The sequence below is a fragment of the Acanthaster planci genome, linkage group LG05, assembly GCF_054643075.1.
Source record: "Acanthaster planci isolate LZ-2023a linkage group LG05, COTS_SCS, whole genome shotgun sequence".
In the NCBI taxonomy this organism is placed as follows: domain Eukaryota; kingdom Metazoa; phylum Echinodermata; class Asteroidea; order Valvatida; family Acanthasteridae; genus Acanthaster; species Acanthaster planci.
Genome location: NC_141781.1, coordinates 13,900,785 through 13,918,242, shown reverse-complemented (window position 1 = coordinate 13,918,242; position 17,458 = coordinate 13,900,785). Strand labels below are relative to the sequence as shown.

The 17,458-nt window shown below is 43.5% G+C and overlaps 1 protein-coding gene across 8 annotated transcripts in view; it reads right to left on the bottom strand.

Annotated features, from left to right (window-relative positions):
* LOC110987311 (nuclear receptor subfamily 2 group F member 1-B-like) overlaps window positions 1-17,458 on the bottom strand; it is a 70,237-nt gene that overhangs the window by 7,057 nt on the left and 45,722 nt on the right. For 4 of the 8 annotated variants that reach the window (XM_022249937.2, XM_022249935.2, XM_022249933.2 and 1 more), the window contains exons 2-3: window positions 12,131-12,817; window positions 9,544-10,059 (exon numbers count right to left, since the gene is read on the bottom strand). In XM_022249937.2, coding sequence (XP_022105629.1) covers window positions 9,544-10,059; window positions 12,131-12,785 — 1,171 coding nt within the window. In that variant the 5' untranslated portion in view covers window positions 12,786-12,817. The other 4 variants (XM_022249934.2, XM_022249931.2, XM_022249938.2 and 1 more) reach the window with 4 other exon arrangements.

Below are 17,458 nucleotides of genomic sequence, written 5' to 3'. Positions count from 1 at the left end.
GTGTTCTTTAAAGGAGCGTATTTAGCGTGTAAAACGAAAGGGGTCTTTCTTGGTTATGACTTGAAACGATTTACTTTACCAAGTGAAAGTGGCCTTTGGACAACATTTTACACATAAATTTCTCATTTTGCTTTTTTCCACCGGCTTGAACTTGAATGCATCACTACCAGGTGATCACTTAAGTAAAAATTCTCATAAAACGTTCATATTTGTTCTGAAGATTAGATCATTTGCACTTAAATATGTATAAGTTACCGTAAAATTATCACTGAGAGTAAAATTTTGAGTTCCCCCAAGGAGATTCTTTGGGCTGAAACGGTACTTGCCTAAAAACATTTCACACTTGAAAAAACTTTGCTACAACTGCGATGACGAATCCTAGTGTCGCTGTGTGCTCTAACAACGCCTACTTTAGAAGTGATTGAGTAATAGCGCCCCGGGTGTCTCTAGTTGACCGTGTCACGTGAGGCGACTTTTTCCGCTCGTGTGTGCAGGCGTTGGACACAGTTTATAGTTGGCAAATGAAGCTACCGACACGCCGTATTACCGGCCACATGCACGATTGCCCTCGAAAACAGACTAAAGTGCAAGATTTGTTTCGGGTAGATGAAAGTGTCCTAAATAGTGGCGTGTTGAGTCACCACGGGACCATCTTTGGAAGTGGAGCACATCCAATGAGACCCGGTTGTTCTATTTTGGAAGGTAATTTCCGTTCGTTTGTTTAGAAAAGTAAAACGAAATGGAAAATATCAGTAACCAATAATAGCATCCTGCCAAATTTATGTCCATTTCTTTACTGTTAAATATAATCATCACCTGCATAATAATGATTTACTAAAAATTTCTTACGCGAACTGTAATTATGCCAGTTCACGTCCTGCACGTTTTCCATTTTCTGAAGTCCAGCCGTTCTCTTTCCATGCACTCCTCACTCCTCTGGCCCGCAGATTCGCAAATCCTTCTACCACCGTCTTTGCCTGCATCCTATAGGCAGGTCCATTCCGTAATCTGTCGTTGCTTACCCAAGTGAGAATATTTGGCGGTACGGTGTCCCAGGGAACACCCCACCTTCTCTGAAGCTCCGTCAGAAGGCGCAGCGAGCGGCAACACCCGCGGGCCGTGCCACCGGCGAAAGTGCCAGGAGTGATACCCTCCTAGGTGATATCAACGCGCCTTCGACCGGTCGCGTTGGGTGACAGGCAAGATGCCGTCAGAACTCCCCCGCCCATCCCATATGCCGCCGCCAGCTAGCGAGGAAGTGCCCCTCCCACCCGTATGCTGCCTTGAAACGAGTCGCAGGAAAAGTTCTACGACCCGTGTAGTGAAGAATTGAAGGTGACACAACGCCTAAGTTACATCAAAGAGTCGTATTAATTTGTTGAACAACAAGCAATCAATCATAAACTTAATCTTGCCTTTTCGCGCAAAATCACAGTAACAATATGAGTGATCAAATTATCACCATTCATGAACCACACGAGGGCGCTCTAATACTGACATCTCACCTTTTGCAGCACATGTTCTCCCAACCTTCTCCCCATCGTGTCTACCGTTAAATATCTTGAATATCATGATTAACCACTCTGTGGATGACGTGTTCGAGCAATATCGTCAGGTGAACTTTTAACACTTTATAAAAATATATATCTAGATATACAAGACAAAATAGAGTATTGAAAAGAAAGTGGTTGCATTATTTGAGGCCAGTTCCCTGTATCTACTGTTAAGGCCGAGGTTGGAAGTGGAAGTTGGGAATAAGGTTCACATATCTCACTCAAGCAGCCCAAGTACTTTTCTTCACAGTTAATCTCCAGCAGCGTTGAATTCAAGTCCACCACAAGTCCCTGTAAGTCTATCACAAGTCCACCACAAGTCATTCAGTCTTAAGCCAGTTCACAAGGTATTCGAATGAGCTGTGACAAAAGCATTCTTTTATCATTGTTCACCCTGTTACTTATGACTGGCCTTGAGAAGAGACTTGTGACCGGACTAGTGAAGGACTTGTGAAATGACTTGTGATGGACTCGAATACAACACTGATCTGTAGGCAACAAAAAAGACATTGAATATGTTTCCTTTCCAAAATAGCATGCATGCAAATTGTAGAAAACAACGAATAGTTAAGTCATGCCCTCACAATTACTTTGGCAGCTTCGACAACCCATCGCCATAGGACATGGCTATTGGAGCTAAGGTAGCGAAGGGGCCTTCGCAGAAATCCTACAAGTGTGTACACTGCACGATTGACACAGCATTCGACCAACTTGAAGTTGAACAGAATCTGGGTCGCGCGGGTGGGAGCATCAAAGGTCCCGAATGCCAAACAAGTTACTGTGTACAACAGTTTTTCAACGAGGCAGGAGAAACCCTAATGCGACACAGGCTTCTGCGTGGATGCAACCTCATGGGAACCTCATGGGATGAACGAGGTGAAAAATAGAAGGAAGCAAGTAAAAGGGAATTACTCCCCCATGTATAGAGAACTTTGCAATCGTTGGTGCCGTGTACCAGCTCTAGTACAGGTGGATTATGCGAGTCTGATCCTCGGCTTCCATTCAGCGTGCACGGCACCCGTCTCAGTTCAATCCCATACAACGGTCGCAGGGTCAAGTTTAAACATGAAGTTATTCTGGGATTGCTTTGTAATCCGGGCCCATGGTGATATCACTTTACCGCCAGGGCGCTGGTGGGGAGGACTGCACTTTTCTAGAGAGAGCTGCAGCCGCCACGTACACCCAAGTGGAGATGGCGTGCCAAACCTACGGGTCGACGTAGAACAGGCGAATCGGGGCAGGTTTTCTGTTTGTCACTCACGTATGCTGCTGTTACCGAAGTACCAAAAGCGTTTAAATTCTTTGACACCTCTGGATGCATACACGACATTGAATAAGTGGTTCCCCCTTCTGTACCCGACGAATATATTCCACCTTGTGCGAGATGAAATTATTGACTTTGACTCATGTGTAGTGTCTACAGTAGAAACAAAGCTGGAGCTAATTGCCACGATGAAAAACGGGAACAGAAAATCCCAACTGATGGCTCATACTCAACTTATGCTATTGTCCTATCAATGGAGTGTCTGTGCTACAAGGAGGTCTGGCAAACCCACCCACCCACCCCCACCCCCCAATCAAAAGTCACAGAGTTAACTTCAAGGGTCCATTTTGTCGGTGGCGCGCCGTCTTTAAAGCTGTTATTGAGCGAGAACCGCCCGGAGCAACCCCTGCTTGCTTTTAACCTCGTATCTTAGCCTTATGATCTGCAGTGACCTCAACTATACAGAGACCCACAGCACTTTCTGGTGACTGTTCTATTCGTGCAGCTTGGCAGAATGGCGAGATATAAATGGTGCAATGAAACGCACAGTCTCAAGCTAACTCGAGTACATGTAATTGTGTCTCTGTTGCAATTTAAGGAAACCGACCGTTTGGAGTTGTGCCTTGGTGATTTTAATACCACGTGTAAACAAGTTCCCAGCAAACGGGGACAAGAACTAAGGGTGAGACAAACTGGGCATTTTCGACCCAGCTCTTAACTGATGTCCCTGTATTTGCCAAGAGCTTAGGGGGTTCTTCCTTTCAAAGTAGAGCTCTGCTTGCATTCGTGCATTTTATTTAAACTTGGGTTCAAGTACAAAATAACTACGATCTACGCTGCCCAACTACTTGTTTTATCTTTTTCCTTTTCCTGTTTTAAATAAATACTTGCCAAAATGCCACAACACTCCTTTTCTTAGGAGATGCAAATGACACGTAGTAAGGGTTATCAACGAATGCCTTGTACAAAACTGAATGATGAAACTTTTTCCTTAGATGTGTCACCTAAAAAATGATTGGAAGATATGAAGTACTCAGGATCATTAGCAGTTTTGTGAAAGCAAATCTTGCTAAGTATTGACAAGAACTATACAAAAAGTGATACCAAACACGTCATGGAATCCTTCTGAATGCTACAATAACAAAATGTATACAACCAAATCATGAACTGCATGTCGATAAAACACAAATCCAACCGTAAGCTTTAACAAAACGTAGCCTATTCTCAAATGAGGCTACAGTTCTGAATACATTCACCTTATATATGAGCTTTTTACTTTACTGGAACGAAAGACCCTTACGAAATGCAACTGGACCTTCATTGCATGTAAAAGTAATTGCAACACACAAAAAAATGATGCGTGCACGAATGGTGAATATAAGTTCGTGGGAACCGTACACGTGAAAAATGGCCTTAAGTTTAATGAAGAAAGAAACTAATATTTTAAAGGTCACCAAACCTTCACGATGAACAGCTTCTACTAAGGAAATGAAAGATATTAAAGATGTTCACAGATGTCATGTTTTACACTAAACATTCTTAATAGACGCAAATGGATGAGCTGAAGAGAGACAAATGCCTTTTTTCTGTGCAGGTGATGCAGTTCCAAGAAAGTCACCCTTGTCACGAGTCCAATTTTATTGACAAGCTGAATTTACTGGTACGTGCAAAAATCCTTCTGGTCATATATATATATATGCGTACACACGGTGTAATTGCCTGGAATACGGTTACTTTTTACGTGAGAGTATTGCCTCCTTCGACTTACTGGAGAGCATTTAAAGAGTCTTTAGATGCAATGCATTTTTTTCTGTAGATTTAGTTAATTAACCTTATTTTCAGTTTTTGAATTACTACTTTAAAAGCTATTTCAGCGTCTTTTCAGTTTGCATGCTAATTCAAATTTCAATATTCATGGTTCATCTCAGTGAGAAAACCTCAACGCCGCACAGATTTGTGCAAAAAGAAAGAGAAATAAAGAGAAAAAAAAAGAAAAATAAAAATGGCTGAATTTTTTCACATTTTGTAGCTCAAATTTTTCCTTTGGTTATTCGTTGCTGTGTACATACATGGCAATAAGCCAACGAACAACCCTTTCTAAGCAAATTAGGGTTCGCAATTTGAAGAGAAAACTGATCAGTGTGTTCCCTGAATTACATAACAACAGCGCCCTCTGCTGTCCGGAAAGCACAGCCAATTTTAATTTTTTTTTGAAGTGCACTTTCCAATATTCATCACACCAAAAAGTCATCAGCCAGTTTTCCAACATCAAAGAAGAGTAAAGGCTTGCATAAAACGTGCTCCTTGGAAAAAGTCATCGCCTGGACCCTTTCGGCCACTTTCCAGCAACCTATGTACTCTCGATAAACGTCAGGGAAAACACACGCTTCGGTGAAAGCTGCAGGAAAGCGAACATGAACGACAACCCCAAACAGCACTGTGGGCCTGTCCATCTCTGAAAAAAGGGAAAGAAATAAAAAGCACGCACTTCATTCTCTACGGTTCCCAACTGTTCAGCATTGCTCTGACCCAGTTTCCAGATCTGCAAGTTTTACAGGAATTACCGGAAGCCAGACCCAAGAATACAGGAAAATATTAACCACCAGAGAAGTTCCGGCACCGGGCACGCTGGGGGCTGCAGGTCGGCATCTCTGCCGGACGCAACCACCTTGTTCGCTGGATAATTCTTTTCACTTAAGCTATTTCCTGGTCTTCCAATGTGGAAATTCCATGCTATTAGCTGCATTAAGTTGCGCGACCCTGACATTTATATGTCTGTACAATTGAATTCTATGTGCAAAAAAAGAGCGCCGAAATACAATATTATCCCAATATTATTTCACCGCCAAAGACCCATATCTCACTCATCAGAGATATACGAAATGAATTCCAAATCTGGCACATCATGAGCGAACGTTATTTATTATCATTACTATAACGCCGATTTTCAGCACCTTTTGGTAGGAACATGTGGAAAATAATGTACGTGTACTTGTTGTGCTATGGTTATCACAGAAAACTCAACATTCAATTTCAGTTCAAACGCCTTGCTGTCTTCTTTGCAGAAAATAAAAAAAAGGAACAGAAAATAAAAAGGAAAAATGAGCCGTTAGCAGCATACCAGAAACAATTCAGAATTTCGCGGACCACCACCGCTCCCAAAGGTAAAGATTCCATTATACAACCCACAACCTAGATAACATACCAGCAGCATTCACGAGCCGACCGCTGGGGTCAGACGCCGTGACCTGTCGAAGGGCAAACAACGCGGAATCGACGGTTATGATGTACAGCACTCCGTGGCCCCCGACTCGCTTGCGTCGCGTCGATGCACTCGTCTAGGTCTACGAGTCAAGTTCGTGCCTCGGCAAAAAGAAAACATTGTTTCTCTGTTCGGTCTGGCGAAAAATCGCCGAAAAGGCACTTTTCAGAATGTTTCAATCAGCTAAATGTCCTTCTTACTGCTGTCGTTTGGTAATACTGTAAATGTGGGTGTCAACTGCGCCACATTGTTGCTTGAAATACAGAACAAACCTTATGCATCTTTGGTATACCTTCCATTATTTGAAAACAAAAAACCGTTATCTCTCCTTTTCCTGAAAAAATGAAACGAAATTGACGGTTTCTACAGACATGTGTTGCCTAATTCTAAACCACAGGAGTTAAATCAATGCGAAATTGATTGTTTTGAACATCGTAATTGCTCAGACTTACAATGTAAGATTCAAGCTCAAGTAAACACAAACGTTGCAAAAATGATGTTTTTATTTCAAACATGAGTTTCTTAATTACATTTTTTCTTAATGTTAAGCGCAGCGCACGTTTTCGATTCCAAGGGTGCTGGAAAAAACATTATTAGTTTGGACTACAGTGTCGCTTGTAGAGGAACCTCCTACTCAGAATACACTTTGATTTCTTTACGAATGGTTATATATATGTAGAAACTCGGAAGACCTTAACAAGTGGATGGCTTTAATTATTTATCAGAACACGGATATGAAACAACCAGTGTATTACGCGAGCCCACAATTTTCCCGCATTGTTGTTATAGAGGGACCCTTTTGAGGAGATTTAGGAGCCAGCAAAATGGGCCTTTGTTCTCACCCAGTCATTAAAATGACCGTTTCTTCATCTTGGCTTTGAATTTAAATGCTGTTCGCCCATTAAAAATTTTGGTGGATAAAGATCTAGATTGGAACTATAGTTACAGCTTGGCAGTACAAATACAGGCGGACCCATTGGCAACATGTGCAACAGATTTGGCATGAATATTAAACTAACCTCAAGTTGACCTTCCACGGCCCGACTGAGCCGCTGTGTATCACGCACACCGAATTATGCTGTTCGAAACGTATCACTAATTACCCTAGTGTTTTTCTGAAACCCTAGTTCCAATTTAGATATGTGCATTTACGCATGGTTTCAAGCGTCATGAGCTTGATCCGTTCATGTGAATATCATATGTGCACATGCAATGGTCGTTCAGTTCATAATTCAAGCCCTCATTTGAGCATCATGCATGATGTACAGATGATTTTTGTACGCGAATATGTTTTATGCATTACACAGCAAAACAGTGCACTTCATTGTGAAATACAGGGAGGTTTTTTTTAAGCTAAAACATAATCGCCTCCCTTGGTTTGAATGAGGCTTTGGGTATGAACTGTGAGATGCTCGCCATTTGCGTAATCAGTACATGTATACGATGGCTTCAATATCGTTACTTCCCAGCATGAAGACACTAAATATACGCACACGCAAGTGGTGCATACGAAGCATGAGACGTGCATTAGGTATGATATGGGTTTAATGGCATGTAGTATATTAGAATTGGGAATTGCATGCTGATTACACAAAGTCAATAATCGTTTCGTGTCACCAGTTCCAGGTTGCCAGTACTCTCTCAAAAGCCTTCAGATACATGTAATGTTCACGATTCATTGATAGTATTGTCCAACCTGGGTCTATATTCTAGCGCGAGTCGGGTGCGTGGATCTCGACTGTGTGTTTCAGCATTAGCTGGTGGCGTTACAGTGACGGCACAAGGCTAGGTGTCATCAAAACCACATTGTCTTTCACCTTCTAGCTATCGTCGGCAATTACTGCTCCGCCTGTTATGCAGCCTTCGTGTGTATGAAGGCGAAAACAGGTCGTTCGGGGTAACGTGATGAGGCAGACTGCAGGCTCCCGAAGCTGTCTACTTCTGTCTTTCTCCTTTCCATTGACTGGGCCATGTACCATCATGCTGGCACTGAGACGGTTTTTTGTGCCCGAGCGCGACAGTCGTGCCTGCGCCAGCCTGCCTAATCAACTGCGAGACTGAGATATTCGGTTCATTACGGGGGGACTCAGCACCACAGCGTTTTGCGTTGCTAGGGTCGTCAAACGCCGACATCACAGCTCCATCCGCAGAGAGATGGAGTCTAGCCAGGGCCGACGTGCAGGACCTCCAAAAATTAGACTAAGTACAGCACTGAACATCCAGTGCACTGATTATCGAAATTCCCAAAGCACCAAAGCGCCTCCTGACCAGGCAATGCTCAAGCACCTATCTTATGAGCGCTAAACTAGTTGGTTACCATAGCAACACGCGGAGTAGAAACCACGACAGTTGAACAGCGACACTGAAAAAAATCCCATTTCCAAAAGACAGCATCTTTCCGATAAAGAGTTCATGGAAATCGGTTTTGTCAGATGGGTATCATATCATTCAAACAAGAGACGCTAAGCGTATATATTTTTGTGGGCCTAATGCGAACTCAAATCGATCAAGAACAAACTTGACCAAAGCACTTACAGCCAACGGGGCAAAACAGTGCCAAAACAGCTGGAGTGCTGATGGGTCATCGCATAACCAAATGCCTGAGACACAATCTCAGATCCTAGTGCTTGTTATGCTTAGCTACAACTCCTATCCATCTTAATCCTACTTCTCTGGACGATCAGAGAGGAAAATATTGATGTCGTTAGGCTTAACCCCCAATGTGTTTTTAAGAAAAAAGTAACATGATTCTTCGGACGATTACTTTTCTTTCTTAGCTTTGATGGCGTGGACATGAATTTATTGAGACGGCTCACGGTTTGTGGGTGAAAGTCCATTGATATAAGGCTACGCTAAAACAGTGAATTGGTCACAGCTGGAATTGTCTTGCCAAACTAGACTTCAAGTCAGCAGTTTTCACCGTGCCTTCCACCAACATGGAACGAAATTTTCTCGTTCTTTCCCAATCTGTTTCAGGAAAGGGCTGAAAGTGGAGTGGTATATTACAACTACAATTATATGTTTTTTTTTCAGTTTATCCTGAATAGATCTTTTTGGCATGGCTACAAAGCTATCCGACTCATGAATTACTCGATTCACGAAGCAAACAAATTCATACAGTCGGGCTTTTGATACTTTCAAATTACAATATCTGGTTGCTTTTGTTCATTTAGGTTCTGTTGCACAACTACATTGTCAATGGGCGATCTGTTTATAGTTAAGTGGGGGAAGGTCTACTGCACGATATGCTTAAACAAGCAAACACTGCAGACTTTTGATGAGAAATGTCTTGGTAAAGGATTTACAGCGTTTACCGTAGTGAAATGGGTGGGCAACTGAAATCCTGCATTATTTGCTTTCACTGATACCAAGTAAAGCTTGACGGTCTAGACCACACAATTGAAAATACATTTAAAAAATTATTTAGGACTGAAAGTATGGTGAAAAGTGGACTCGGCACTTACCAGAGGTGAAGAGAACAATTGCTTTCATACAGCTGTATTCTGCTGAGTCTACGTGCAAGGCCTTCAACTTTTCCACCTGTTCCTGGAATATCCGAATATGGTCCATGAAAGCAACGACCCGATCGGCCGACATGGGGCTGGCGTGCAGGCCAGAGGCGGCCAATAGCGGGGCGACGTGGAGAGGCATGGAACACTGCGAAGCGTTCAGGACGAAGAGTTCGCTCCAGCTCATGCGCAAGAGGGCCACCTGGTCGGTCACCTGTAGGTCCGGGAAGAAGGGGATGTTGCGGGCCCACTCCACGGCACTGAACAACAGTCTGGCGGCAAGCTCGCAGATGCTGTCGATGCCCATGACGCTGTTGGTTTGCATGCACTGGGCGTAGCGGGAGGTGGGGTAGGGCTCAGCCCGCAGCAAGAGGGAAATGTAGCCGGAGAGGAAGGAGTGGCCTTCGAAGCGGCCGTCTAGGTACTGGCCCGGACCGGGCTGTGACGGTGGCACTCGTCCGCGTTGTACTGCTGCAAGAGACCATGGATTGTGTTATGTTATCACATTATTCACAAGGCTAACTTACACTCAAGAAAAGCAGGCAATGGTAGAGAAGAATCCCCGAAGTGATCGTTCTGAGTCATTTTTTGCACGCCGTTCTCCTCACACTGAAAATGCAGGCTTTTGCCTCTACATGTTTATCTAAACATGGCCGATCATCAACGTAATAAAAGTTCTGCTCAAAGTGCTGTGCAAGTTTATCTCTTTGTTTTCAATCCAGACGTAAAAAACCCAACTCGATATTGTGCTTACATAGTTCGTTTCCCTCTTTTTATTGAAAATTAAGCTTTTGATGTTGCCAAATATGAAAACAAACTGATTGGATGAAGTTCCATTACTTCATACTGCTGACTATTTAAACTCAGCAGACCAGACCAGTCACCAGATGGTACTTGATGGCATAAGCTGGAAGTGCATGTAACCGTTGGTACTCGCGCTGAATCTGTGATGTAGTTTAACGCTAGACAAACTTAATTATTTTTTTTCAGGCGTCCTTTCCTAACCGACCACATTTCGTACAATTGTAACGATTGGCACAGCTTTGTTCTGTGCGGTGTCGACACTCGTCACCGAGGTGTCGATCATATTCATCAGTAACTTGCGAGGAACCGAAGTCAATAGCGTTGGCAGCGCCTGGACGCTTGTACCGCTACCATTGTGACTTGCGAGGTTTAAGAAAGATGGGACTATAGTTAGGATTTGGCTACGTAAAGAGGTGATTTCTTAAGTTTGAAGCATTAACATCTTTTTTTCAGTGGAAAACTTTTTATTATCGCTCTTTTCAAGGCCAATCTACCAACAATGATGCTTTTTCTTTCGAGAGACTGTTTCCAATGTTACTGAATGTAATTTTACAGTTTCCTAAAGATTCACAGTCATAAGGTTGACTTTCAAAAAACTGTTGCCAAGCCTCGGTGCACTATCTCCCGCTTGATAAAAGTCGGCCCACAAGTCGCTTGTACAGCTGGCAACCTTAATTACAATTCCGTCTAGATCTTTTCGATTTCTGTGCGACCTTCGAATGCAGCTTTTAAAAAGGCACTGAATATGACAAACTGGACGAGCCATCACACAACACCAAGGCCCTAAAATGGCGGGTATTTTCGGAACTTGGACAAAAGCGAGAACTTTACACCTGGGGCGAAATCAGTGGATGCAAAAGTTCCCTGGATTTAAGAACGGTTCCAATGTGTGTCGGCTTGGACTGCTGCAAGTCAGCTACCATTCACGAGTGTGCAACCGACCAGAAAGAGGGGCAAAGGTTCCAACATGGAATGGAAATCAAACATTGCTATACAGTATTACCGTTTCATGTGAAAAAACGTATAGTTTCACCACTGGGCTTTGTGATCATGTGCTCAGTAACTGCTTGGTAATTAGGCCGGGACATATCTTGACATTTTGTAAAACTTTGATTTCCTGCTCAATATTTTGTACAGCAAGTGGAATAAACACTTTACTCATAGATACACATTTCTACAGTTGTTAATCGCATAATGAAGGAGGTTATCAAGGACAATAAACGTTATAACTTATATTGTTGACAAATGGTACATTGTAAATTTCCGTTTGTCTCAAATCATCGAAATGTAATAAACGTTTTAAACTCTTCACAAGATAAGCAATATATACATTTTACACAATGTTAGCTGGAGCTGACATAACCTTACTTACTGCTGTAAATAATGACTAAACACTAAAAATTCTTCTCACTAGCCCAGACGCGGAAAATACAGCGTAACAAGTATGGGTGTGCACTTTCAAAAAGTTTTCTTGAAAGACTAACTTTGATGAAATAACAGAGACCTTTAGTGCACACTGCGGTGTAAGAAGCGCAAATAAGTGGGTTCAAGTTTGATACGGGTGTTTAAGAGGTGATTACTGTTTGTGATGCCTGAGGCAAATGCTAAATGACATAAAGCTTTGGGTCTACGAGTCGGGTGAAGAAACTTAGAGACAAGTTCGCGCTATATAAAAAACTTATACATGAAAAAATCCCTAAACTTTATGGTGAAAAACAGAAGAAATTGGTAGACTTACCTTCTCTTCTCATGCCCATTTTCAGACATTTCTTAAGTCTACAGTACTGGCACTGGTTCCGGTGGTGTTGGTCGATGGGACAGTTACGGTTCGCTCGGCAGGAGTAGGTCAGGTTCCGTCTCACGCTCCGCTTGAAAAAACTTTTGCAGCCTTCACAGGTAAACTGACCGTAGTGTTTCCCGCTGGACTTATCGCCGCAAACCACGCATTCAATCTGCGGCGGACTCTGCTGGCTCTGTTGCTGGTGCTGCTGCTGTTGCTGCTGCTGTGGTGTTTGGGGGACTTGAGACTGTGCCGTCTGACCCGGTGTTGGGGTAGTTTGACTGGGTTGCGTTGGGGTGGTGGGTTGCGGTGTTTGGTGCTGCTGTTGCACCCCGATCCCCTGGGCGCCCGGGGTTTGTGGCGGTTGCGGGGTGGCCTGTGGAGCGTGCTGCGCCTTATCCGGGGCGATTTCATCGCCGACATTGACTGTGCTCCAGTGGGACGGCGGTGGGGGTTGGGAGACTGTCTTGTCTGTGCCAAGCTCATCCCGACTCCATGTGCCGAGTCGCACCGGTGGAATTGGCTGCGAGTTGGTGTGCTGTTGCGCCGCCTGCTGCCTGGATTTCTCCCCGGCCAGATCGTCGCTACTCCAGGTACTAACTGCCATCGCCATGTTGCGGCGGAGTACGGTGAGTCTGCGACGGACTGTGTTGTGTATGGAGGGTGTCAGAGGGGGCCACGGTGAAGGTGGCCGAGGTTGGATCAGAGGGCAGAGGGATGAGAAAAAAAAAAGGAACCAAGGTCAGTGTCGAGGTTAAGATGCCAAAGCGCCACTGATAAGTGTTACCGATACACACCGCTTGTTCATTCTAGTGACAGCTTAAAAATACCCGGCCAAAAATAAGAACTCACAACCCCAGCACTCACGAAAGGTCGGGTTTAACAACCCTGTGAAATCAGAAGATCAAAACTGAGGTCCTGATGCACTGACATTATTTCAATAGCCCCAACGCATTTGCGTCTATTTGAATGCCTCGAATCAACGCCGCAGCCTACTCAAAGTACTGCACTCACCTGGCGAGCTATGTAAAGATCAACGCACACATACACCACCGACCTCTAACTACCTCGCGCCGTAACCTTAGAACCGCAGACAGGGCAAAATGCCTAGAGTGACATCGTCGGTTGGGCTACCCGCCGGAGCGGAGTAATTCTCCTACGCCGTTGTGGCTACACGGGGGCGTGCGCTCCGCCGTCTGGCACAATGGCTGAACTCTGACACTTACTGTTTGAAACTGTCGGGTTACCATGACGGCCCCTTGCCTTTTATGGCGGGGGAGATGTCAGCCAGGTTCATCGGGTTGATTGGCAGATGGTAATCAGTGTAGCCACGGTCGCAGCCTCTGGACCCATCCATCATAACAGCCAGCACGCTGCTCATTGGCCGCCGTCATGATTTAATAAATTAGTTCTTGAATATGCATATGGTATTGGCGGTCTGGTTCCAGTATTCCTACGCGTTATTCAGTGGGATCAGTGGACGCCGTCAACTGGTAAAATAATCAAGTAACTGTACCGCTGCGCTGGAGCTGGCAGATCCAACACCCGACTCGTACACACCGTGTTGTCGCGCTCGTGCACGCGAGACAAGTTGGGTAGATGAAAAAGAGGGTATGGTGTTAAACCCACGTATTGAATGCAAGTTCCCGCGCTGCTGGAGATATTGACTAGTTTATCTGTGAGCGACAGTTTTCACACCAAGTGGAACATAGGACTGAAGGGTGTATGAATTTTCCCGCCAAAACTAATCTAAAGACTCCGAACGTGGGCCTTGGCTTTTTTGTTGGGATAAAATTCTGCTACTTTGACACAACGATGGAGATGTGATTGGTAATTCATGAAAAAGTGGTCAAAACGAACAGATAATAGCTGGCATTTACAAGCGTCATAATAACAATCTTCGCTTGTCGAATGTCGTCCATGCATATTTTTTTTTCACTGTAGCACACGTGTAAATCCGGTCGCCGCTACCGGAAATTATTTAATCATCGAATTCGCTAAAGTCACACAAGGGGACTATTCAACATAATTTAGATTCCTTCAGAAAATACCTATATAATCAGATACGTTAAGTCAAAATAAAGCTTGTTATATAATAATTACTTGTTACACCGGCATCTTGACGTGCAATTAACATATTATTTTGTCTTGCAATTCTCAAGCTTTCAGGTTTCAAACACTTTGGGTAGATATGGAGCACAAACTAACAGCGAGACCACATAACCCCAATCTGCCGTTGCTTTTATAGGCCGAAAAAGCCGTTTGATCCCCTTGGTCGCGATGCCAAGTACTGGAGCTCCCCCCTCTGGTATATAGGCCCTGATAACACAAGTTTTTCTGCCGCTGGCGAAGTTAAGTCTTCCACTGACTCACGAGGCATGGATGAGGTTTATCCAGCAGAATGCTGTGCATGCACACTCATCAAATTTATCGCAGACTTGCTGAAAAGAAACTGCACAGATACGTTCTAACAGTTTGTTTATCACACGTAATATTGCCGGTGATGACAATAACATGCCAAATTCTAGTCACACAGGCTAACTTCAGAAAATTAAAATTACTACAAAAACGGGCCGCTGCGCAAAGCGAGTATACAAACTCAAACTGACCTTGAATTGAACAGTGGTAACACTGACAAGCTAACGTTTCGATCCAAGCAGTAGCTAAATTTCAAGTTTATCCAAGGCTATCTTCAAATCAAATGCATATTTAACATTAAGAGCCTTTGCTTTCAAATCCTTAGCTGACGCCTTCGTTCTAACAGAACAATGTTCATACCGCCAACAACGGCTCCAATTTTCAGCAATTTTCCTTTTAGTCTGCCGAATTGAGATTTTTCATCGTTCAACCACGTGTGTCGGGTAAAGACATAAGCCTATCGGAGACACCTTTGGTGCTAATTTTGTTTCCTGCTAACATCATCGTGCTTTTAGAATTCTTTATCACAGTGACGCGAAGTACCGCGCAGTCAAGTCCATTTACATTCATGCAAGGATCAAGATTGGAAGGACCTAGGCCACTTGTCTTTTTAGCCTGCCATGACCCACTAAACACTTGCCAGCTATCGACACGACAGCCTCACACGATAACCCAAGCATATACGGACTATTGCATATGCATGCACCAGTTTAGAAACGGTGGCGATGCAGCAAACGCGCGAGTGAGTTCTGTCCACGTTGTCTCTACAGTAAACACCCGCAGCACACGGGTCATCACGGCTAAGTTCACAGCCGACCATTTTTAGTGTCAGCCAGACGGTATTGTCTGATTGCATTGTTTGGGAGTTGACCTCAGCCAAAAGCCAGACATGCTACAGCAATCTCTAATAGAGGCCTTTATTACACCAAGGTTTATTGTGAGCATCACGCCTTGTCTGATAGCAGAACGCGTGCGATACTGCATCACCTGAATCTGTAAAATGTACTCGTTTGCGTATATGCACTGTACATTTGCGTGTACATGTACAGTACATGTACATGCACATGCAAGTTCATGTGAAACGTAGATGTGCATGTATATAACTCGAGAATTTCCGCACGAAAAGTTCACGCAGATAACATGGTTGAAGTCTTCACGAATGCAATGGTACACGGGTGCTACAAGGCATAAAACACACCGCGTGAACGTATTTCTTTGAATTTAATTATCCAGGTTAATGGCTTAGTAACAGTAAAGTGATACCTGGTGAATTTTCCACAAACGCTGTGTCACATGTCAATTGTCAAGGGGACTATGTGGATTTTGGTAACTTTCCCGACATATCGCAATTGCACAGAGTTCGTCTGCCGAAGGCAAGGCAGGAAAGTACCACTATGGAAATACAGAGATCCTATTCATGACATCAGAAACAGAAAACAAAGTTACAGGCGATCAAAGATTCGAGGTAAAAATGCAAGAACATTGACTATAAAATTAAATTTTTAAGTAGCCTACTCCATGCTCTCTTTAAATGCAAACGTGTAGGAAAATGTTAATAAATAGACTCAGGGCTAAAAATGGTGACGAACTCAAACGTGCACATGTAATTATGGCCACTTCTTTCTGTGTCTTGAAGAATGCAATTAACTGTCAAACACAACTGAATTTCAATTTTCAGAAATGAGTTATCAAAATAGACGAATTCGCCAATGTGGAAATTAGGAGCTTCAGACTTGATTTTATTAAGTTTAACAACCGACACAGAACAATTTCGATTCATAGTTCTAATACGGCTCTCAGACCTAATTAAGAGTGAGTAACGTTGTGTGCATTAACATTTGTCGCGGTTTTCTTACAGTTCAACGCTACCGGCAACTGCAGGACAGAACGCCGCTTTCAAAAAGACGCAAACACACAGCAAATATCGATTTTGTTAGGGTTATGCGAAGGGACTTACCTTCAACAAAAAGTCAAGTTCGTTAAAAACTTGTTGGGCTTGCTGTAATGACGCCAGAGCGGTTATCGTCAAGCTAATTATAAGGACAATTCACGCATTGCCCTTTGACCCCCTCGCCTTGCCTACCTGCTCATTCTAATAACATTAGTCAAACAGAGAAGTCTAAAACTTTTGTATAGTCCCGTGCCTTGAATCCCCCGTTGTCATGATTGCGCACCCCGGGAGTAAAGTTCAAGATCAATCCTGAAAAAAAATATTGTAATCTTGATCAACCATTGTGTGCCCATGTTTCAGGCTTGACGATGCAGCGTTGATTGGTAGGTACTGCTGTTTCATGCATGCTCAATGGAACTTATAAAAAGCCAGGATGCAAAATAGCCTTTACATATCTGTGGCTACAACATAAGAAAAGTCGACCCCCCCCCACAAAACCAAGACAAAGCAAGACAAAAAAATCCAGCTTGGTGATGATCAATGAAAAAGAACTGTTGAAACTCAGAAAGCTATTCAGGGCTGCATTCTCGTCTGCATTTTGTTTAAATGCCAAAATGCTTGTACATGTACATGTCCGTATGGCACTTGGCACTTCCATCAAACATAGTTACTCTCCTACGCAAAGCCGCTCAGCTCTGATTTTTCATAGCAAAATGCCCTCTTAATTAACATAGCCATTCCCCGTTTCATTTCAGGCACAATTTGAAATAAACTAACGGCAATCAATTTCAAGCAGGAAAATACAGTTGTCATGCCGAACTAGATTCCCCTTGTATACACAAATTCTATTCCGTCGTTTCCGTGCAACTTCAGAGGTTCAGCTTAACTCGGGAAATTCCCTGCGTTGCTCCCCGTCCAAATTAATCGGGAGAAAAATATCCCCGTACAGTTTTATCCCTTGAAAAGTAATAACTTCC